Raw genomic sequence first — 19,605 nt, forward strand, 5'->3', positions numbered from 1 at the left:
AGCGTTCCAAATCTCTACCAGATTTTGTGTTGCAGTGTCTCCTGCTCTTGCTGGTTTCCTACATTACATCATTGCTTTGAATTCAAAAGTACTGAATTGGCTGTAAAGTACTTTGTGACGCCTGCCTGCTTAATAAATGATGTGGGGATGCCGGCATTGGACTGGGGTAAACATAGTAAGAAGCCTCACAACACCATTCAGAGTACCTTTTGTTGTCCAGTACTTCCCCGGAGCGGAAAAGCTACAACATCTTCTCTGGAGTCTTCAACACATCATTGATGAAGATAGACATCTCACCAAGGCCATCCCTACACTGTCACTTCTTGCCTTCAAACAACCGCACACCCTCAAACAGGCCATTGTCTGCAGCAAACTACCCAGCCTTCAGGAGAACAGTGACCACGATACCACACAACACTGCCACGGCAACCTTTGGGAGACATGCCAGATCTCATGTGAGAACACCATCCACCAGGTACACGACACATACTCTTGCAACTCGGCCAACATTGTCTACCTGATACACTGCAGGAAAGGATATCCTGAAGCACGGTGCATTGGGGAGACCATGCACACACTACGACAACGGATGAATGAACACCACTCGACAATCACCAGGCAAGACAGTCTCTTCCTGTTGGGGAACACCTCAGCAGTCACGGGCATTCGGCCTCTGATCTTCGGATAAGCGTTCTCCAAGATGGCCTTCACCACACGACAATGCAGATTCACTGAGCAGAAACCGATAGCCAAGTTCCGCACCCACATGAGGATGGCCTCAACTGGGATCTTGGGTTCATGTTACACTATCTGTAACCCCCACGACTTATCTGGACTTGCAAAATCTCACTACCTGTCCTGTCTGGAGACAATGCACATCTCTTTAACCTGTGCATAACCCTCTCTCCACTCACATTGGTTGTCTGTACTTTTTAGACTTGATTACCTGTAACGATTCACATTCCAACCATTATTTTGTAAATTGAGTTTGTGTGTTTATATGCCCTGTTTGTGAACAGAACTCCCACTCACCTGATGAAGGGGCAGTGCTCTGAAAGCTAGTGGCTTTTGCTACCAAATAAATCTGCTGGACTTTAACCTGGTGTTGTGAAACTTCTTACTGCGTTTAATAAATGCTAGCCTTTATTTCAATCCTGCCAGAAGTTGCTCTAATTTTTGGTCTGTGCCCCTAATCTCTCCCTCTACTTTATCATTTCCTCTTGGAAACTTTGCACTAATTTGTGTAATCCCTTCTTGTAATGTAAACTTTGGAGTCCAGATATTATTATGGTAAAATCTCCCTCTGATGGCTAGTACACCCTCCCTATAGAATGATGCCCAGAGGTGAACACATGGTCTAAGCAGAGCTTTGAATAGTTAAATACCCAACTTGTAAACCTACTTGAAGTTGGATTCTCTCAATATATGCAATGGTATTCCATACCTTCTTTAATTATGTCCTGTGCCTGTCGTTAACATTTTTAAAAAAATCTTCTATTACTGTTTTTATGCATTGCAGTAATTTGTAAGTCTCCTACTACATCCTTTTTAAATCCAAAGTGGAGGATTCATATTTGTCTATATTGAAATCCATTTGCCACAATTTTGGCCGCCTAATTGATCGACCCATATCTCTTTCTAATTGGTTAGCCTGCAGTGTATCATTGTGACACCAGTGATCGTGAAGATATGGCTCTCTATCCAGTTAATAAATGAGGGACAGATTGGAATTGGCTAGGAGAAGCATCAGAGTGTTGAGGGAATGATCCTGCAAAAGTGAGGGAGTGGGATTTGAGCAAGAAATCTGGAGTGTGCGTGGAGGGGACAGGGAAGAGAGGGAGTGTTGATTGGTGCCGTGGGAGAGATTGGAGGGTGGGATCAGTTGTTGGAAAGATATTGGTGAGGATCTTCAAGAGAGTAACTGGAAGGTTGAGAGAAGGGTTGAAGTGGGGAGTGGGGTGGGGTGGGGCTGGGGGGGTGGTTGGGGGGTGGGAGGTGCAGCGCGGGGGGGGAGGTGGAGTTGAGGAAATGATTGAAAGGGGTTGAAGAGCTCAGAAAGAGGGTCCTTGGAATGATCAGGAGGTTGAGGAAGGAATACAGGATTTGATGGAGAGACCATAGAATCATAGAAACCCTGCAGTACAGAAAGAGACCATTTGGCCATCAAGTCTGCACCGACCACAATCCTACCCAGGCCCCAGCCCCATATCCCTACATAGTTACCCACTAATCCTCTAACCTACTCAGGACTCTAAGGAGCAATTTTTAGAATGGCCAATCCACCTAACCCGCACATCGATGGACTGTGGGAGGAAACCAGAGCACCCGGAAGAAACCCATGAGGAGGAATTGGGGAGTCAAGGGAGTGATTTCCATAAATAAAAAGAAACGATGAAATGGGGAAATAAGCACACTGGTCCAAATTGTGTTTTCCTTCTGGGTTTGACTGGGTGAGCAAGGGAGAGGTTGAGATGAGGGTTGGTGGGAGAGGAAGGCAGGTTCTGGGGATAGATTGGGGAAAAATTGAGAGGAGAATGCTCGAGGAGCGAGGGAGAGAGATTGACGGGGTCGAGGGGCAGGGTTTGGGTGAACGATCAGGGCTATTTGAGAGAATGATCAGGCTGGGGGGGTTAAATGATGTGAGTGAATGTGAAGGATGATTGAGAGAGAAAGGATCTCCAGATCTTCCCTGGCTCTCATTTAATGAAGTATTTTTGGAAGCTTATCTTGTTGATCGGAGCCTTCTGCAGCCCCATGAAAGGCACATTAGACCTGGATTTCCACTAGTAGACAAACACTATGGTGTGAACTGCACATCTGACTCAGGTTGTGTGTACAGCTGATCCACATCAGACGCTTTAGCACCAGTTATCCTTCATTGAAATGGGAATATCAACTGTATGGTTACAAAAGGAAGCTCTCCCTATCTGATAAAAATTGGGAGTCAGGCTGGGTAGCTGAGCTATGGAGATGGGGAAAGGATCAGTATCCACTCCGGGAGTTTTCCCATCCCACCCTTCATGGGAATTGCAGTGGGCAAGGGGCGTGGATCATGCAAAGGTCCATTGACCTCAGGTGGGATTTTACAGTTTTGGGGTGAGCACAGCTGGAATTGGCAATAACTTGAGTCATTCATGCACACATACATAGCACACGAATTCACCTTAATGCCTCTGAAGCGGTGAAGGAGAAACCTCCTGGCTGCCATCTAGTGATCCACCTCAGAAGATGAGAGTCTGGGAAGTTGGCAGATTTCCCTGTTGGAAATGGATTTCCCGTTTCCAACAGTGACACCCAAATAATTTACTCCCACTCACTGTCGGTCCCATCTGGGTCATCAACGTCGCTGGATACATTACTAAAGATCATATGCCAACTGCCCTGCACTGCTCCTTCTTCCACATTGGTCACCTTCCACGCTCATGATGAAGTGATTATTTTTTACCTCTGATGCATTCTCTCCTGAGTTTACACACAGAGATTAATTTTCAACTCTCTGAGACACAGAAACCTTTCTCCACTCTCCTTGTGACATTCCAAACGGATGCCCCTATCACTCACTCCTCCAACCAGAGGAAATAGGTCTTCCCTATTCACTTCATCAGGAACCGTCGTAACATTTAAACCTGCGCCAAATCTCCTCCTTAAATTCTCTGCTCCATTAGAAACAATCCCATAATCTCCATTCTTTTTTCTTATAACTAAGAGTTTAACACCCTGGCAGAATTCAGATTAATCGTGCTCCATGCTCTTTTTGCTTTAACATCAAAAAATAGACATTCTACTCAAATCTTCTCCTAACCATTTTGCCACAAAATCAGCATTACCTCCTGGCAGTGAAATTCATCTCACCTCTGTATCCCATCTGATTTTACTTTCCGCTGACTTCAATAGAATAGAAAATCAAAATAAAAACAAATCAAAAATAAAAAATGTGTGCAAGTCTCGTAATTCTCTTTTACCAATTCTGCCAAAACCTGTTCCATCACTGGCACTCCATGGCCCAATTCCTTTGTTATGGCTTCATCGAGCTGCCAATGGTGTTGGGAACACTAGGTCTCTTTCCTAATCCATTCCCTTTCTTTAACTTCGTTAAAAGTTTGGGTGGCACGGTAGCACAGTGGTTAGCACTGCTGCTTCACAGCTCCAGGGACCTGGGTTCGATTCCCGGCTTGGCTCATTGTCTGTGTGGAGTTTGCATATTCTCCTTGTGTCTGTATGGGTTTCCTCCAGGTGCTCCGGTTACCTCCCACAGTCCAAAGATGTCTGGGTTAGTTGATTGGCCATGCTAAATTGACCCTCAGTGTCCTGAGGTGTGTAGGTTAGAGGATTAGTGGGTATAATATGTAGGGATATGGGAGTAGGACCTAGGTGGGATTGTGGTCGGTGCAGGCTCGATGGGTCAAATGGCCTCTTTCTGTATTGTAGGGTTTCTATGATTTCTAAAATGTTTGATCTTCCCAAGATTCATACATCTCTATTTTAAACTGCAGTTGCCGCCTGTCTGCCCATTACCTGTTCAATCTCTCCCGAACTCTTCTGCGCTGCTCCTCATTGTTTTTCAAACCTCCTACTCCTGTGTCATTGACAGATTTAGATACTTATGATGTGTCTAAGTCATCTACATATATGGAGAGTGTGTGGGAATGCCTGACCTACTGAGTTAGAACAAAGAACAAAGAACAACACAGCACAGGAAACAGGCCCTTCGGCCCAACAAGCCCACGCCGCCACTTTAACATTGTGAGTGCCGTCTTCTACCTATGACCTTTGTCTATGCCTATTGGACTCCACAATAAAGGATTTATAACCAGACTGAGGGACACCTAATTTAGGGACAATTTGTTAACACCAATCAGCCTAAGAGCACGTTTTTGGAGTGTGGGAGGAAACCGGAGCACCCAGAGAAAACCCACACAAGCACGGGGAGAATGTGCAAACTCCCACAGACACTGGCCCAAACCCATGTATCTGCACAGCAAACGGTGATAGTCACTGAGCTGTCGTGTTGCCCGTCAGTTGGTCCAGTTTAAGTGTACACTAATGACGTGAAGCACTAGGCAATTCTTGAAGCAACATCCAAGAGCAGCCCTCACACGACCCACCGTGTGTATGCCTCTTGTTGGACAACAAGGCGGACCAAATCACCTGTGGATGTAAAACAAAGACATCAATAAACATACACAACGTATACAGACATTCACGGAATCCCCAGAAGCTCAAACATAAGACAGATGAGCCATAAAATATGTTGGACCATAGAAATCTATTGATTCCCAGGAACGTCCTGAGGCTCTTGATCCTTATTTAGAACAATCTTTTGTATCCCTCCATCTCTAGTCTGCTCATGTGCCTATCTATGTAAGCCTTAAACAACTCTAGTGTGCCTGCCTCCACCACCCTACTTGGCAGTGCATTCCAGGCCCCCCAACCCTCTGTGTGAAAAACCTCCCTCTAATATCTGAGTTATACCTCGCCCCTCTCACCCTAAGCCCGTGGCCCCTTGTAATTTTCGTATCCAACCTGGGAAAAAGCTTACCACTGTTCACTCTATCTATACCCTTCATAATCTTATACACCTCTATTAGGTCTCCCCTCATTCTCCGTCTTTCTAAGGAGAATAGCCCCAATTTGCCCAATATCTCCTTATAGCTAAGTCCTTCCATACCAGGCAGCATCCTGGTAAACCTCCTCTGCACTGTCTCCAGGGTCTCCACATCCTTCTGGTAGTACAGTGACCAGAACTGGATGCAGTACTCCAGATGTGGTCTAATCAACGTTCTATACAACTGCAACATTAGACGCCAGCTTTTATACTCTATACCCTTTCCTATAAAGGCAAGCATACCATAAGCTTTCTTCGCCACCCTCTCCACCAGTACTGCCACCTTCAAGGACTTGTGAACTTGCACACCTAGGTCCCTCTGTGTTTCTATACTCTTAATAGTCCTACCATTTATTGTATAATTCCCCCCTACATTATTTCTTCCAAAATGCATCACCTCACAGTTATCTGGATTAAATTCCATCTGCCATTTCTCTGCTCAATGTACCAGCCTATCTATATCCTGCTGTATTGCCTGACACTGCTCATTACTATCAGCAAGACCAGCCATCTCCTTGTCATCTGCAAACTTGCTGATCACACCAGTTCCAGCTGTTTCTTTTTTCAGATTTCTAGCATTTGCAGTAATTTATTGTTCTATGAGTATTTCTTTCCATTTATTAAAGAGGCTGTTGCCACTGCTGTTAAATAAATAGCAATTTTATTTCATGAATAACGTATTTGTGATGGAATTTTATTAAGTATTACTGGGAAGGTGAAGCAGTTACAATTATGAAACCATTCCAACTGTAGGCATAGGGAGCAAAGACTGAAGGTGAGAGTGTGTGAAGATCAATTGGAAAGGATGGCAAAGTGATGGTTGACAGTAAACCAGTTGACAGTAAACCTTCTGACAGGAAAAAGGCTCAGAGCTTTGGTCCAACACTAATTCCCCAATTAACTTAGTCATTAATGTAGTCTGTGAGGAAGGTACAATCCTGGTCCATTCCATGTTTGAGATTCTCAGTACACTGGGTCCATTAAACTCCCTGATGCTATGGGAGTAACAAAGTAACAGAAGGAGCTTTGACAAAGGGTCATCTGGATTCCAAACGTCAGTTCTTTCCTCTCCTCACAGATGCTGCCAGACCTGCTGAGATTTTCCACCATTTTCTCTTTTGGTAACAAAGTGCGCTTGGGAAATGAACGGGTCTGTCTGAATGGGGAGAAAATAATAATCCAATTTCTACAGAATTAGAAGGTGATGTTCACCATAGAGAAATCAGATTTATCTGTTCAGTCAGGCATTGAAGAAGGTTCCGGAGATCAGGAAAAGGAGTCACCCGTGTAAATGAACACAGCACTGCTGTGAGTCATAGATAGAGGTTGACTGTTAAAAAAAAGTTTTGTGTGACAAGGATGTTCAACTTTGATGCTACTCAGAGTCTTAGGGCACCCAGAACGGCCACTGCTACTGCCCCTCACCCATGTTCTAGGTATGAAGACAAATCCGGGTAAATACTGGATTTAGAAGCACCATGGTGTGTGGTCAGGTCAAATATGATTTTTATCCTTGTGCGTCTGTTTGTTGTCGACCCTGCTAGTACTTTGAATGAACAGCTTGCCGTGACTGTAAATCCAAGCCACTCGTTATTACTGTGAGGGTTCCCGTTGCCGCTTGGCTCGATTATGTCTTCTGATCCAAAGAGACACGGTGCTGTCCTGTAACATCAGACTATTCACCTCACTGAAGCTGAGATTTTCAACACGTTCCCCATTGACCTCCAGAATTTCATCCCCCAGTTCCAGCAATCCAGCGTACAGTTTCTCAGCATTCTGGTCTGCCATTTGGTGAATAAATAAACCTAGAGGTGGTGGTTTGGTGGGGGAGGGGGGAAGAAGAAAAATGTATAAATTAACTTTGTAAAAAATGCACAGGCAAAGCCCTGGATTTTCACTGAGTTGTGGAGAATCCACAGACCGTTAAAAATGGTAGGTCATACACAGATCCTTAAGTTCCTCCTGCATTACCAATGGATCCCATTCTCACCGGTTGTGAGAAAGAAGTTTCCCTCATGTGATTCACCAAAGTTCAGCAGGGCCATCTGAACTCAGTCCTGAGGTTGATCAGACCCCATTTTCACTGGAGCTAGGGATTTTTCCCAGAGTATAGGAGTTGCGCATTTATGGAGTAAACATAAATGCTGTTGAAGGGTGGATAAGTTCTGTAGATTGTCCAACTATAAAGGTACTCAGATCCCCAGCCCTTTAAAGTTAAAATAAACAGGCTGCATGTATCAGTGAGAGGTCAAAAATCACTTGAGCTGTGAAATTGTTTAAATCATCAGCCCATTAAAATGAAAAAAATAGACTGCCTATGTCATTGAGAGTTGAAAAAATCTTTTCTCACAGTTACGTTTGTTCACATTACCCCAAGGGATATCATTATGTTATAATTAATTAATGTTTGGCTATTTTCCACATTATCCCTATCATTATCTTAGTAGGGGGTCCTAAGTTCACAGTTTGATTGACAGCTCAAAGAGGTAGCTGGCTCTGATTTGCCTATTTCTATAAGGGATTAGAGACTTGAGTGCATTTAATGTTTTCTAATACCATAACATGTTGTTATGCATTGTTAGAACTTTATTTTATCTTAACATGCCCATGAAGTCTGTCTATGGTGGATACTGTGTGAATTGGCACAGAGGGTGTAACATCAAAGGGTGGTGATGGGTGGATTTGCATAAGGTGGCATTAGGTCAATATGGGAGCTACAAGGAGCCATAGGGATTGAGTGTGAGTTGGCAATGGAGAATAGGAGGGGCCATTCAGGATGGGCATGGGTCATACGCTGGCATTGATGGGACAATGGGGAGTGGGTGGTTTTATACTGGTATGAAAGTGAAGAGGTGTTGCTGCAATCGTACAAGGTACTAATGAGGCCAAATTTAGAATACTCTGTACAGTTTTGGTCCCCTTATTTAAGGATATCACTGAAGGCTGTACAGAGAAGGTTTATTAGGCTGATCCGGGGTATGGAGGGACTGCCGTATGAAGAAAGATTAAACAAATTGGGTCTGTACCCCCTGGAGGTCTGAAGAATGAGAGGTGAAATGATTGAAACATATAACATTTTTAGGGGGTTAGCTAGGGTAAATGTTGGGAGGATGTTTCCACTTTGGGGCGAGGAGTGGTGGGGGGGGGTGTGTGGTGTAGGATCTGAGGACATAGATTACAGAATTACAGGGTGCTGATTTAAGACAGATTTGAGGAAGAATTTCTTCTCCCAAGAGTGGTGAATCTTTGGAATGCTTTACTCCAGGAAGGTGGGGAGGCTGGGTCCTTGAATATTTTCAAAGCTGAGATTAATGGTTTTTTTAATCAGTTGGGAATTAAGGGTTACAGAGAGAAGCCAGGAAAGTAGATGCGGTGTTACATTATGGGTGCTCTTATTAAATAGCAGAGCAGGCTCGAAGGGCTGAATGGCCTATTCCTGTTCCCTTTCCTTATGGTAATTGCTAATGCTAAATAAAATATGGTACATGAGTATCTGGTTGTAAAACAATTTCACACAAGGTCAGGCTCCTGGTCAGTAAGGAATCTATTTGGCTGTAAAGGTAGCTGGATAATTTAGATTATGCAGGTATAGTGTGTACATGGGGCGTGGGAGGGGATTAAATGGGCGGGATGGGTCAATGGTAGTGTAGAATGTACAAGGGGTAAGGGGAGGAGGGAGAAGCTGGAGGGAAAGTTTGTCAGCACCATGATGAAGCACAGCAAACTCATCAAAGGCAAGACGAGTAGCATAGGATGTTTAAAATTCCAGATCTGGGAGATGCAGAAGTTCAAACATATTAATAGGAAGAGAATAGGGAGATCTCTAGGTGCCTGGCCAAGATTCCTCATGATGTGGATGTGCCGGCGTTGGACTGGGGTAAACACAGTAAAAAGTCTGACAACACCAGGTTTTAGTCCAACCGATTTATTTGATAGTAAACTCACAAGCTTTCGAGGTTTCCCTCTTCGTCAGGTGAATGGAGAGTTCTGGCCTCAGACAGAGCATATAAAGCACAGACAGTTTACAGATTACTGATTAGAATGCGAATCTTTACACCTAACCTGCTGTTCAAGACCTGAAGTGGCTGACAATGTGAGTGGAAGGAGCACTGATCACAGGTTAAAGAGATGTGTATTGTCTCCAGACAGCACAGTGAGTGAGGTTTTGCAAACCCAGGCAAGTCACGGGGGTTACAGATAGTGCGACATGAACCCAAGATCCCTGTTGAGACCGTCCTCATGTGTGCGGAACTTGGCTATCAGTCTCTGTTCAGCGACTCTGCGCTGTTGTGTGTCGTGAAGGCCGCCTTGGAGAATGCTTACCCGAAGGTCAGAGGCTGAATGCCCGTGACCACTGAAGTGTTCGCCAACAGGAAGGGAACAGTCTTGCCTGGTGATTGTCGAGCGATGTTCATTCATCCGTTGTCGTAGCGTCTGCATGGTCTCCCCAACGTACCATGCTTCGGGACATCCTTTCTTGCAACGTATCAGGTAGACAATGTTGGCCGAGTTGCAAGAGTATTTACCGAGTCCCCTCGAAAGCTTGTGAGTTTACTATCAAATAAATCGGTTGGACTAAAACCTGGTGTTGTCAGACGTTTTACCAAGATTCCTCACACAGATAAATCAACATCAAAAGCAAATCAACTGAGCATTCACCTCACTGTCATTTTGGTTCCTGTTATATTTACATATGGAACCACAAACAATTCAATTGAAATAACTGTGGTGAATATTTTAATATATATCTACACAATGTATATAAATGAAAAGACTAGTTTTATAAATACATATTTACTCTGGGCTGTGAGCATCACTGACTGGGCCAGCATTCATTACCCATCCCTAGTTGCCCTTGAGAAGGTGGTGGTGAGCCGCCTCTTTAGCCGCTGTAGTCCCTGAGGCATGGGTGCACCCACAGTGTTGTGGGAGAGGGAGTTCCAGGATTTTGACCCAGCAACAGTGATGGAGCGATGCTATATTTCCAAATCAGGATGGTGACTGGCTTGGAGGAAAACCTCCAAGGTGTGGTGTTCCCAATGTCCTTCTAGATGGTGGTGGTCGTGGACTTAGATGGTGTCATCTAAGGAAGATTGGTGAGTTCATGTAGGGCATCTTGTCGGTGGTACACTCTGCTGTGGCTGTGCATCGGTAATGGAGGGATTAAGTGTTTGCGGATGGGGTGTCCATCAAGCCGGCTGCTTTGTCCTGGATGGTGTCAAGATTTTTGATTGTTACTGGAGCTATACCCATCCAGGCAACTGGAGAATCTTCCATCACGCTCCTGACCTGTGCCTTATAGACAGTGGACAGAGTTTGGGGAGTCAGGAGATGAGTTACTGCCTGCAGAATTCCTGACTTTCTCTTGAAGCCACAGTATTTATAAGGCTAGTCCAATTCAATTTTTTGTCAATGGTAACCTCCTAGATGTCGACAGTTAAATTGGGGTTAGAGGACTAATCAGACCATGTAGCAAAGAACTGCGATGTTTTGGGAGGGGCTGGTCCTTCTACAGGCTGTGTGTGGAATCTGAGAGAGAAGGCAAATAATAACCTGAAGTTCTGAGTGGAACATCAGCCCCAGAATTTCGTCAGAACGTCCTTTCTCAGAAACATGCTGACAACTTGAGTATGTAAGTTTGAACTGAACGGCAGAATGAGCTCAAGGGGCTGAATGGCCTACTCCTGTTCCACATTCGTGGAACACACTTCCCAGTAAGGTTCCAGTAGTGGAAAGGGTCAGTGTTAAGCAAACTTCAGGCCATTCATAGCTAACAGTTGGTCCTATAAATGAAAAGAAACCATTAACAAAGGCTAAACTCCACATGCCCGTACTCACGTCCACACGATCTGGAGATAAGAAATCCAAAGGGTCCATGGGCCGGTTTGGACAGCTCAAGCATGAAGCTGGCGTCAGTGAATGTCTGCGTCACCTGACCGATAGCCCTTAGCTGATTGGGCGGGCCAATATCTTCCGTGCTGAGGGATGTGATTGGCCTGTGTCCAGAAGGCTTGGCCTCACTGTCAATAATAAAAGGAAGGCATTTGCATGAAGCATACATGTCACAACACAACTACACCCGCCTCCAATACTCTGTGGAGACCCTCCCAACTGAACATTACCTTGTGAGAGAGACCCACACAATTATGTTGGTGCCTCTCCTACAGACGCAGACCCACACTGGCACAGTTACATCATTTCCTGTCACACTTCAGACCTTTGTTCCCTTTGAAATCTCTAGGAAATGAAGTGGAAGAACGGAAGGATGGCCCATCACATTCTGTCCGATTCCCCAGTAACACAGGTCAACAGAAACTCCTGGTCACTCCTGGTGTGACAGGTCACACTCTTGCCCTGGAATCCAAAGATCATGGGTTCAGACTTGCCTCCAGACTTGAGTGCGTGACTCAGGCTGACACTCCAGTGCAGTACTGAGGGAGTGCTGCACTGTCAGAAGTGCTGTCTTTCCGATGAAATGATAAAACAATGATTCCTCTGCCCTCTCAGGCAGATGTAAAACATCCCATGACACTATAGGAGGAAAAGCTGGTGAGTTTGCCCCTGATGCCCTGAACAATATTTATCCCTCATTAACGTCACTAAATGATTACCTGGTCATTATCTCATTGTGGGAGCTTGCTGGGCATGAACTGGCTTCCAAATTTCCCACATCATAAACCCTCAATTCGGTCACCAGCTCAATCTTTCTAATCTCACTGCAAAGCAAGCCTAGTCTAAACAACCTGTCTTTAGAGGTTCTCTAAGCCTTGTGATATTTTTAAAATTTTAGGATGTAGGCCTCACTGTTATTTATTGGTCAATCCCTAACGCCTGACAGAACGTGGTGGTGAGCCTTCCTCTTGTCTGGAGGAATCAGCACTCTGAAGAGAGAAACTTAAGAAGAAATAATTAAAGTAAGTGGTCAGAGTGAACTGATTAGGCCTGTGATGCTCCTGCCTTTCATTGAGTAAGGGGATTTGTTAGCTACTAGTCTTAGCATGGGAGGTCTATGGAGTAGTGGGTTGCGTCCCTGGCTGTGGAGCTTGGGTTTTGGTCCAGTTGCCTGGCTGGCTGATGTGGATCAGATTGATGCTAGTAGCATGGGGTTTGATCCTGACCTGCCTTCTGTGACCATTCTCCGTGTCCTGCCCGTCATGGTTCTGTGTCAGGCCTGCCTCTGGATACAGAGCTGAAGAAACCCCAGCAGGGTTGAGCGCCTGTCCCCAGTAACGGCAGCTCCCATCATGTGAAGTTATGTAGAGACAAAACAGTAAGGTGAGAGTGATTTGCTTTCTTGTGACATTGTTTGAGGGTAAATCTTGACCAGGTTACCCAGGAGAACACAGGATCTTTTACTTTCATTTAATATTCTGACAATGCAGCCCTCCTGATTAAATATTCTGAACTGCAGCCCGGATTCTAGACTCAAATCTCCAAGGTGGGAATTGAACCTGCAACCTCCTGACTAAGAGGTTAAAGTGCTATCATAGCTGATACCAATATTGTAATGCTCTAAATATGTTTTAGGGTTGTGGGTTTTCAACAACAGGAGAAAGATGTGGTTTGCACATGAAGATTCAAACTTACAAGAACAGATTTATTAAAAGGAGCTGCTGCTGTTACAGAAAAACTGAAACCAAAACAGCAGCTTGTGCAACATCCTAACGACAAAACCATTGAATCATGTGACTGACTCTTAAAGGGACTATTTAAATAGATAACAAATAGCATGGATCACTCCAAAGGGGAAAAAGCATCAGCCAATCAGAGCTGGAGTTAGGAGGAGGAAACACCCTCTCAGAAAATTCTCAACCCCATGTTGAGTTACAGCTCGGACGTTCCCCTTGGGAAAATATTCTACTCCAATATACCCCAGGTTAAAAACAAAACTTCTCCAGCCAATGCTAACCAGTCAGCTCTCACCATCTGGTCTCAAAGCTACAAGAGATACAACAGCTCAAACTTCAGCCCATAACAGCCATCCAGTTTCTGGGAAAGAGTGGGTTAGAATTGGTCAAAATGGAATTGTGGATGATGCCGGGGTAAGAACATTAAAATAAATGATAGGCTGTTACAGTAAAGCTGTGTTAAAAAAAAACCCACCACGGAGGTCTTGCAGCTTGGATTGGGTGATATCAACATTGTGGGAGCACCTTCACCACATGGACAGTCAGCGGTCTAAGGCAGCGGCTCACCATCACCCTCTCAAGGGCACTGAGGGAGGGCCAATAAATGCCAGTAACACCCACCTCCCTCGAATGGTATTTTTAAAAATGTCATGAGGCTGAGGGAGCTACGTTTTGAGGGACTAGGCTTGCTTTCCTTGAAGATAGATGATCGGTCTCACTGAGCTATGTAAGATGACTAATGGACTTGACAGGGTTAGACAGAGAGATACAATTTCTTCAAGTCATGGAAAGAGTTGGGGGGGGGCGGTGGGTGGAGGGGAGCTCCAGAACAAGGGGTCATAAAATTGAAATTAAAACTGGGCAAGTATAAAAATTGGGAGAGGTCAGGGATCTCGGAAGGTTGTTGGTCTTCATTCAATAGCGGCAGAGATATATTGGCAGGGATAGAGGCAGTTCACTGAGGCTCCCATTTCATCCTTGCCTGTCCCACCCCTTCACCATTGCTTAACCCTGATTGCCATAAAGAACAAAGAACAGTACAGCACAGGAACAGGCCCTTCGGCCCACCATGTCTGTGCCTTCACAAATGCCTCTTGAATCTAATATTTCCTTGTCTCCATGTGGTCCATATCCCTTTATTCCCTACCTATTCATGTATCTATCCAGATGCCTCTTGAACAATTTTATAGAATCTGCTTCCACCATCACTTCCAGGCATTCATCACCCTGTGTGTTAAAACTTGCCCCTTATATCTCTTTTAAACTTTTCCCCTCTCACTTTCAACCTGTGTCCCTGAGTAATTGACGCTTTGGCCCTAGTAAAAAAAAACTCTCTCTATCCACTCTATCCAAGCCTGTCATAATCTTGTAAATCTCTATTAGGTTCCCACCTCATCTTCAATGAAAACAATCCAAGTTTGTTCAATCTTTCTTCATAGTCCATATCCTCCAAACCAGGCAACATCCTGGTAAATCTCTGCTGCACCCTTTCTAATGCATCAACATCCCTCTGGTAGTATAGCAAGCAAAATTATACACAGTTTTCCAAATGCAGCCCAACCAAAATCTTTTACAGTAGCAACATGAATTTCCAATTCCTATACTCAACGCGCCGGCCAATGATGGCCAGCATGCTATATGCCTTCTTGACCACCTTGTCCACCTGAGTTGCCACCTTCAGGGAGCTGTGGATCTGCATGTCTAGATCCCTCTGAATACTAATATTTCTAACAGCTCTACCATTTTCTGTAAACTTTCCTTCTGCAGTAGACCTTCCAAATTGCATCCACCTCTCATTTGTCCAGGTTAAATTCCATCTAACATCTTTCAGCCCAGGTCTCCAGCTGATTTATATCCTACTATATTTTCTGACAATCTTCCTCACTATCTGCTATTTCCCCAATTTTTGTATCGTCTGCAAACTTACTGATCAGACCACCTACATTTTTCTCCAAATCATTTATATGTATGAATATAGAGACCCCTATAAAACAGATACCCCCAGCACTGATTCTTGTGGAACACTGCTTGTCATAGATTTCCAATTAGAAAAGTACCCTTCCACTGCTACTCTCTGCTTTCTATGCCCAAGCCAGTTTTGTATCCATCTTATCAGTCACCTCAGATCCCATATGACTTCATCTTCTGTGTCAGCCTGCCATGAGGAACTTCATTGAAGGTTTTACTAAAGTCCATGTATACAACATCCACTGCTCTGCCCTGGTCAATTTTCTTTGTCACTTCCTCAAAGAACTCAATCAAGTTTGTGAGACATGACCTCCCCTTCACAAAACATGCTGCCTATCGCTAATAAGCCTATTCTCTTCCAGATGCGAGTACATCCTGTCCCTAAGAATCTTCTCCAATAACTTCCCCACTGCTGATGTAAGGCTGTAATTTCCTGGATTGTTTCTTCTGTGCTTCTTAAACAGACCAACAATGTTAGTTACCCTCCAATCCTCTGGTACCTCGCCCATGGCTAAAGAGGATACAAAGATTTTGGGCAAGGCTTCAGCAATTTCTCTCCTTGCATCTTTCAGTATTCTGGAATTAACCTTATCTGGCCCTGGGGACTTGTCCACCTTAATGTTTTTCAAAACCTTCAATATCTCCTTCCTTTTTATCTCAACATGTCCTAGATTGTCAACAGCCTCTTTTCTACACTCACTATCCAACACTTCCTTCTCCTTTATGAATATTGATGCAGAGTGCTCATTAAGGACCTCACCCACCTCATCTGCTTCCACACACGAATTCCCTCCACTGTCATTGAGTGGACCTACCCTTTCCTCAGCTACCCTTTTCCTCCTTACATACGCATAAAAAAGCATTGGGATTCTCCTTAATCCAGCCTGCCATGGACATTTCATGGCCTCTTTTAGCTCTCCTAAATCTCTGTTTAAGCTCTTTCTTGCTATCTTCGTATTCCTCAAGTGCCTTATCTGTTTTTAATTTCCTGAAATTTATGTATGCTTCCTTCTTCTTCTTTACTAAGCTCACCTGTCATCCAAGGTTTCCGAATCTTGCCATCATTATCCTTCATTTTTATAAGGACATACTTGTCCTGAATAGTTAACAGCTAACTTTTAAAACACTCCCGCATATCGGATGTGGATTTATCCTCAAACAGCTGCCTCCAGTCTCCATTCCGTAACTCCCGCTTAATGCTGTCGTAGTTAGCCTTCCCCCAGTTTAGTACTTTCACTCTGGAACTACTTCTATCCTTCTCTACAAGTAACTTGTAGCGTAGGGTAGGGTAGTGTAAGGTAACAAAGTTTGCTGATGATACAAAGATGAGGGGGAAAGCGAATTGCGTGGAGGGCGCAGAAAGTCTGCACAGAGATTTGGATAGGCTAAGTGAGTGGGTGAGGATCTGGCAGATGGAGTATAACGTTGGCAAGTATGAGGTTATCCACTTTGGAAGGAATAATAGTAAAACGGACTATTATTTAAATGGTGAAAAATTACAACATGCTGCTGTGCAGAGGGACCTGGGGGTCCTTGTACATGAATCACAAAAACCCAGTCTGCAGGTGCAGCAGGTGATCAAGAAGGCGAATGGGATGTTGACCTTTATCACGAGCGGGGTGGAATATAAAAGCAGGGAGATCTTTCTGCAATTATGAAAGGTACTGGTGAGGCCGCACCTAGAGTACTGCGTACAATTTTGGTCCCCTTATTTAAGAAAGGATATATTGGCTTTGGAGGGAGTACAGAGAAGGTTCACCAGGTTGATACCCGGAGATGAGGGGGTTAGCTTATGAGGAGAGATTGAGTAGCTTGAGCCTGTACTTATTGGAGTTTAGAAGGCTGAGAGGTGATCTTATAGAGACATACAAGATAATGAAGGGGCTAGACAGGGTAGAGGCAGAGAGATTATATCCACTTAGAAAGGAAACAAGAACTAGAGGGCACAGCCTCAAAATAAGGGGGAGTCAATTTAGAACAGAGTTGAGGAGGAACTACTTCTCTCAGAGGGTAGTGAATCTTTGGAATTCTCTGCCCATTGAAGCAGTGGAGGCTACCTCGTTGAATATGTTTAAGTCACAGGTAGATAGATTCCTGATCAATAAGGGAATTAAGGGTTATGGGGAGCAGTCGGGTAAGTGGAACTGAACCACTATCAGATCAGCCATGATCTTATTGAATGGCGGGGCAGGCTCGAGGGGCTAGATGGCCTACTCCTGCTCCTATTTCTTATGTTCTTATAACTTGAAACTTATAGAATTGTAACCACTGTTCCCAAATGATTCCCCGCTGAAACATCAATCACTTGTCTGGGCTCATTTCCCAGAACCAGGTCTAAGATGGCCCCTTCCCGAGTTGGAATAACTACACATTGCCTCAAGAAGCACTCATGGACACACTGAACAAGCTCTGCCCTGTTCAAGCCTCTGGCACTAAAGAAATCCCAGTCTATATTAGGGAAGTTAAAATTGCCCATCGCAACAATCCTGTTGTTTTTCCATCACCAGCCTACCTGTGTGCCAGGCCGCTCTCTGCCGACTCCCCCACCAGGTATGAACTATATCGATTCTTCTTCTTCTGGAAGTGAAGAGACTGAAACGATGAAGCTTTCCTCAACTGAGCCAATGGGGACACCTAGTGGGAGATAACAGAACTACACTTATCCAGCCATTCCCTGCATTTCCGATCACTTGAGTTTCACAGCACAAAGAGGCCCTTCAGCCCACCATGTCTGTGCCGGACATCAAACACCTATTTATCCTAATCCCATTTCCCAGCACCTGGTCCATAGCCTTGTGTGCTGTGGCATTTCAACTGCTTATCTAAATGCTGCTTAAATGTTGTGAAGTTCCCGCCTCTACCATCCTTTCAGACAGTGAGTTCCAAATTCCCACCACCCTCTGAGTGAATTTTTTTTTCTCAAATCCCCTCAAAATCTCCTTACCTTACCTTATGTCCTGTGGTTGTTGACTCCTTTACTAAGGGGAGAAGTATCTTCCTATCTGCCCAATCTATGTCCCTCACAATTTTGTACACCTCAATCAGGTTCCCCCCTCAGCCTTCTCTGCTCCAAGGAAAACAATCCCAGCCTAACCAGCCCCGCTGCATAACTGAAACACTCCAGCCCAGGCAATGTCCTAGTGAATCTCCTCTACCCCCCACGCCCCCCCCAATCACATCCTTTTCATGTTATTATTGGGCAGCAGAATCATTAATGCCAATGAGTTATTGGTCAGTGAAACCTCCTGCACCCCCCCACCCCCCCCAGTCCCAACATCACTGACAGGATTAAGGAGTAAAGAGAAATTCAACGTTCAATTCAGGACAAACACTGGAAAATTCTTTCCTCGTTCCCTGGAGCTATCAAGCAAGACGCCAGGAGGCTCGTTACCTCTTACACTTCACAATAGTTATGAGAACTGACATTTCTCTGCCTCCCAGCCAGAAATTCCCATTTACTTTGGAATCAGGGACTGATCAGAAGTTTGTAGTTTATTGACAATTGCATTGTGCATTCTGTCCACTTGTGGCTTCCATACACACTTTACCAGTAGAGAGAGAGTCAGCTAGGAAAACATATAAAGGATCAATGTTCTATGCTCATGTGGTTCTAATGTTAAATGTTTCTGGCTAAATATATAACTGTTTCTGAGCCAAGTATCTGAGCCACTGCCACAATAATGTACCTTGTGCATGAGTGATATTAATCGCTAATACATCAGCTGCTCAAGCTGTTTATTAAGGACTTATAAAAAGGAAACAGGCACTCACTAAAGATGGCTGCTACAAGTCATTTGATATCTGGTATTACTAGTTGACCAGTTTTCTGGAAGGTTTCAATGTGGAATTCAGTGAAGACATCCCTAGAGATCCCCGTGGAATGTCAAGAATGGATGGGAAAGATTTACTGAAACTGTTCTGGACCTCACATTTGCAATTCTATAAGACTGCCTCTCAAGCACAGACAGAACATTCAGCAGCACAATAGCAACACGAAAAAGTGTTTTTCCTATCTCATCAAGATGAATAATGTATCATTCAGCAGCTAATGGCTGGGACATTGTCAGCCTCTAACTTCTCTCCAATCTGAACTTGTTCCAAGTTAAATATCCCAGCTCTGCTCCCTCTGAATAGTGCAGCACAGAAATAGGGCTTATGGCCTAACTGGTCTTGGTGATTATATAGCATACAAGACTCCTTGCACTCTAATGACCCCTTCCCATCCTATCCCCTGTCTCCCTCTGTTCTCAGTCACGCTTTCACCAAACCTTCCATAAAACACCTTGGTGTGATCTCTTCAGACTTGTGTCTCTTTATTCTGGATTCCTTCAAAAGTGGAATGTTACTCCCTGTCCCGCCTCCCTGTCAAAGCCATTCACAATTTTAAAGGCCTCTATCAGGCCT

General features: G+C 44.4%; 1 protein-coding gene across 3 annotated transcripts in view; it reads right to left on the minus strand.

Annotated features, from left to right (window-relative positions):
• Window positions 1–6,289: 6,289 nt before the first annotated feature.
• The window catches only part of kiaa1614 (KIAA1614 ortholog), a 55,313-nt gene continuing 41,997 nt past the window's right edge, over window positions 6,290–19,605 (minus strand). For 2 of the 3 annotated variants that reach the window (XM_080195991.1, XM_080195990.1), the window contains exons 8-10: window positions 17,714–17,835; window positions 11,444–11,625; window positions 6,290–7,410 (exon numbers count right to left, since the gene is read on the minus strand). In XM_080195991.1, coding sequence (XP_080052117.1) covers window positions 7,199–7,410; window positions 11,444–11,625; window positions 17,714–17,835 — 516 coding nt within the window. In that variant the 3' untranslated portion in view covers window positions 6,290–7,198. Of the gene's footprint in view, window positions 7,411–11,443; window positions 11,626–17,713; window positions 17,836–19,605 lie in introns of those variants that run through there. The other variant, XM_080195992.1, reaches the window with a different exon arrangement.

Source organism: Carcharhinus amblyrhynchos, chromosome 9, assembly GCF_965287045.1.
Source record: "Carcharhinus amblyrhynchos chromosome 9, sCarAmb.v2.hapA, whole genome shotgun sequence".
NCBI lineage: Eukaryota > Metazoa > Chordata > Chondrichthyes > Carcharhiniformes > Carcharhinidae > Carcharhinus > Carcharhinus amblyrhynchos.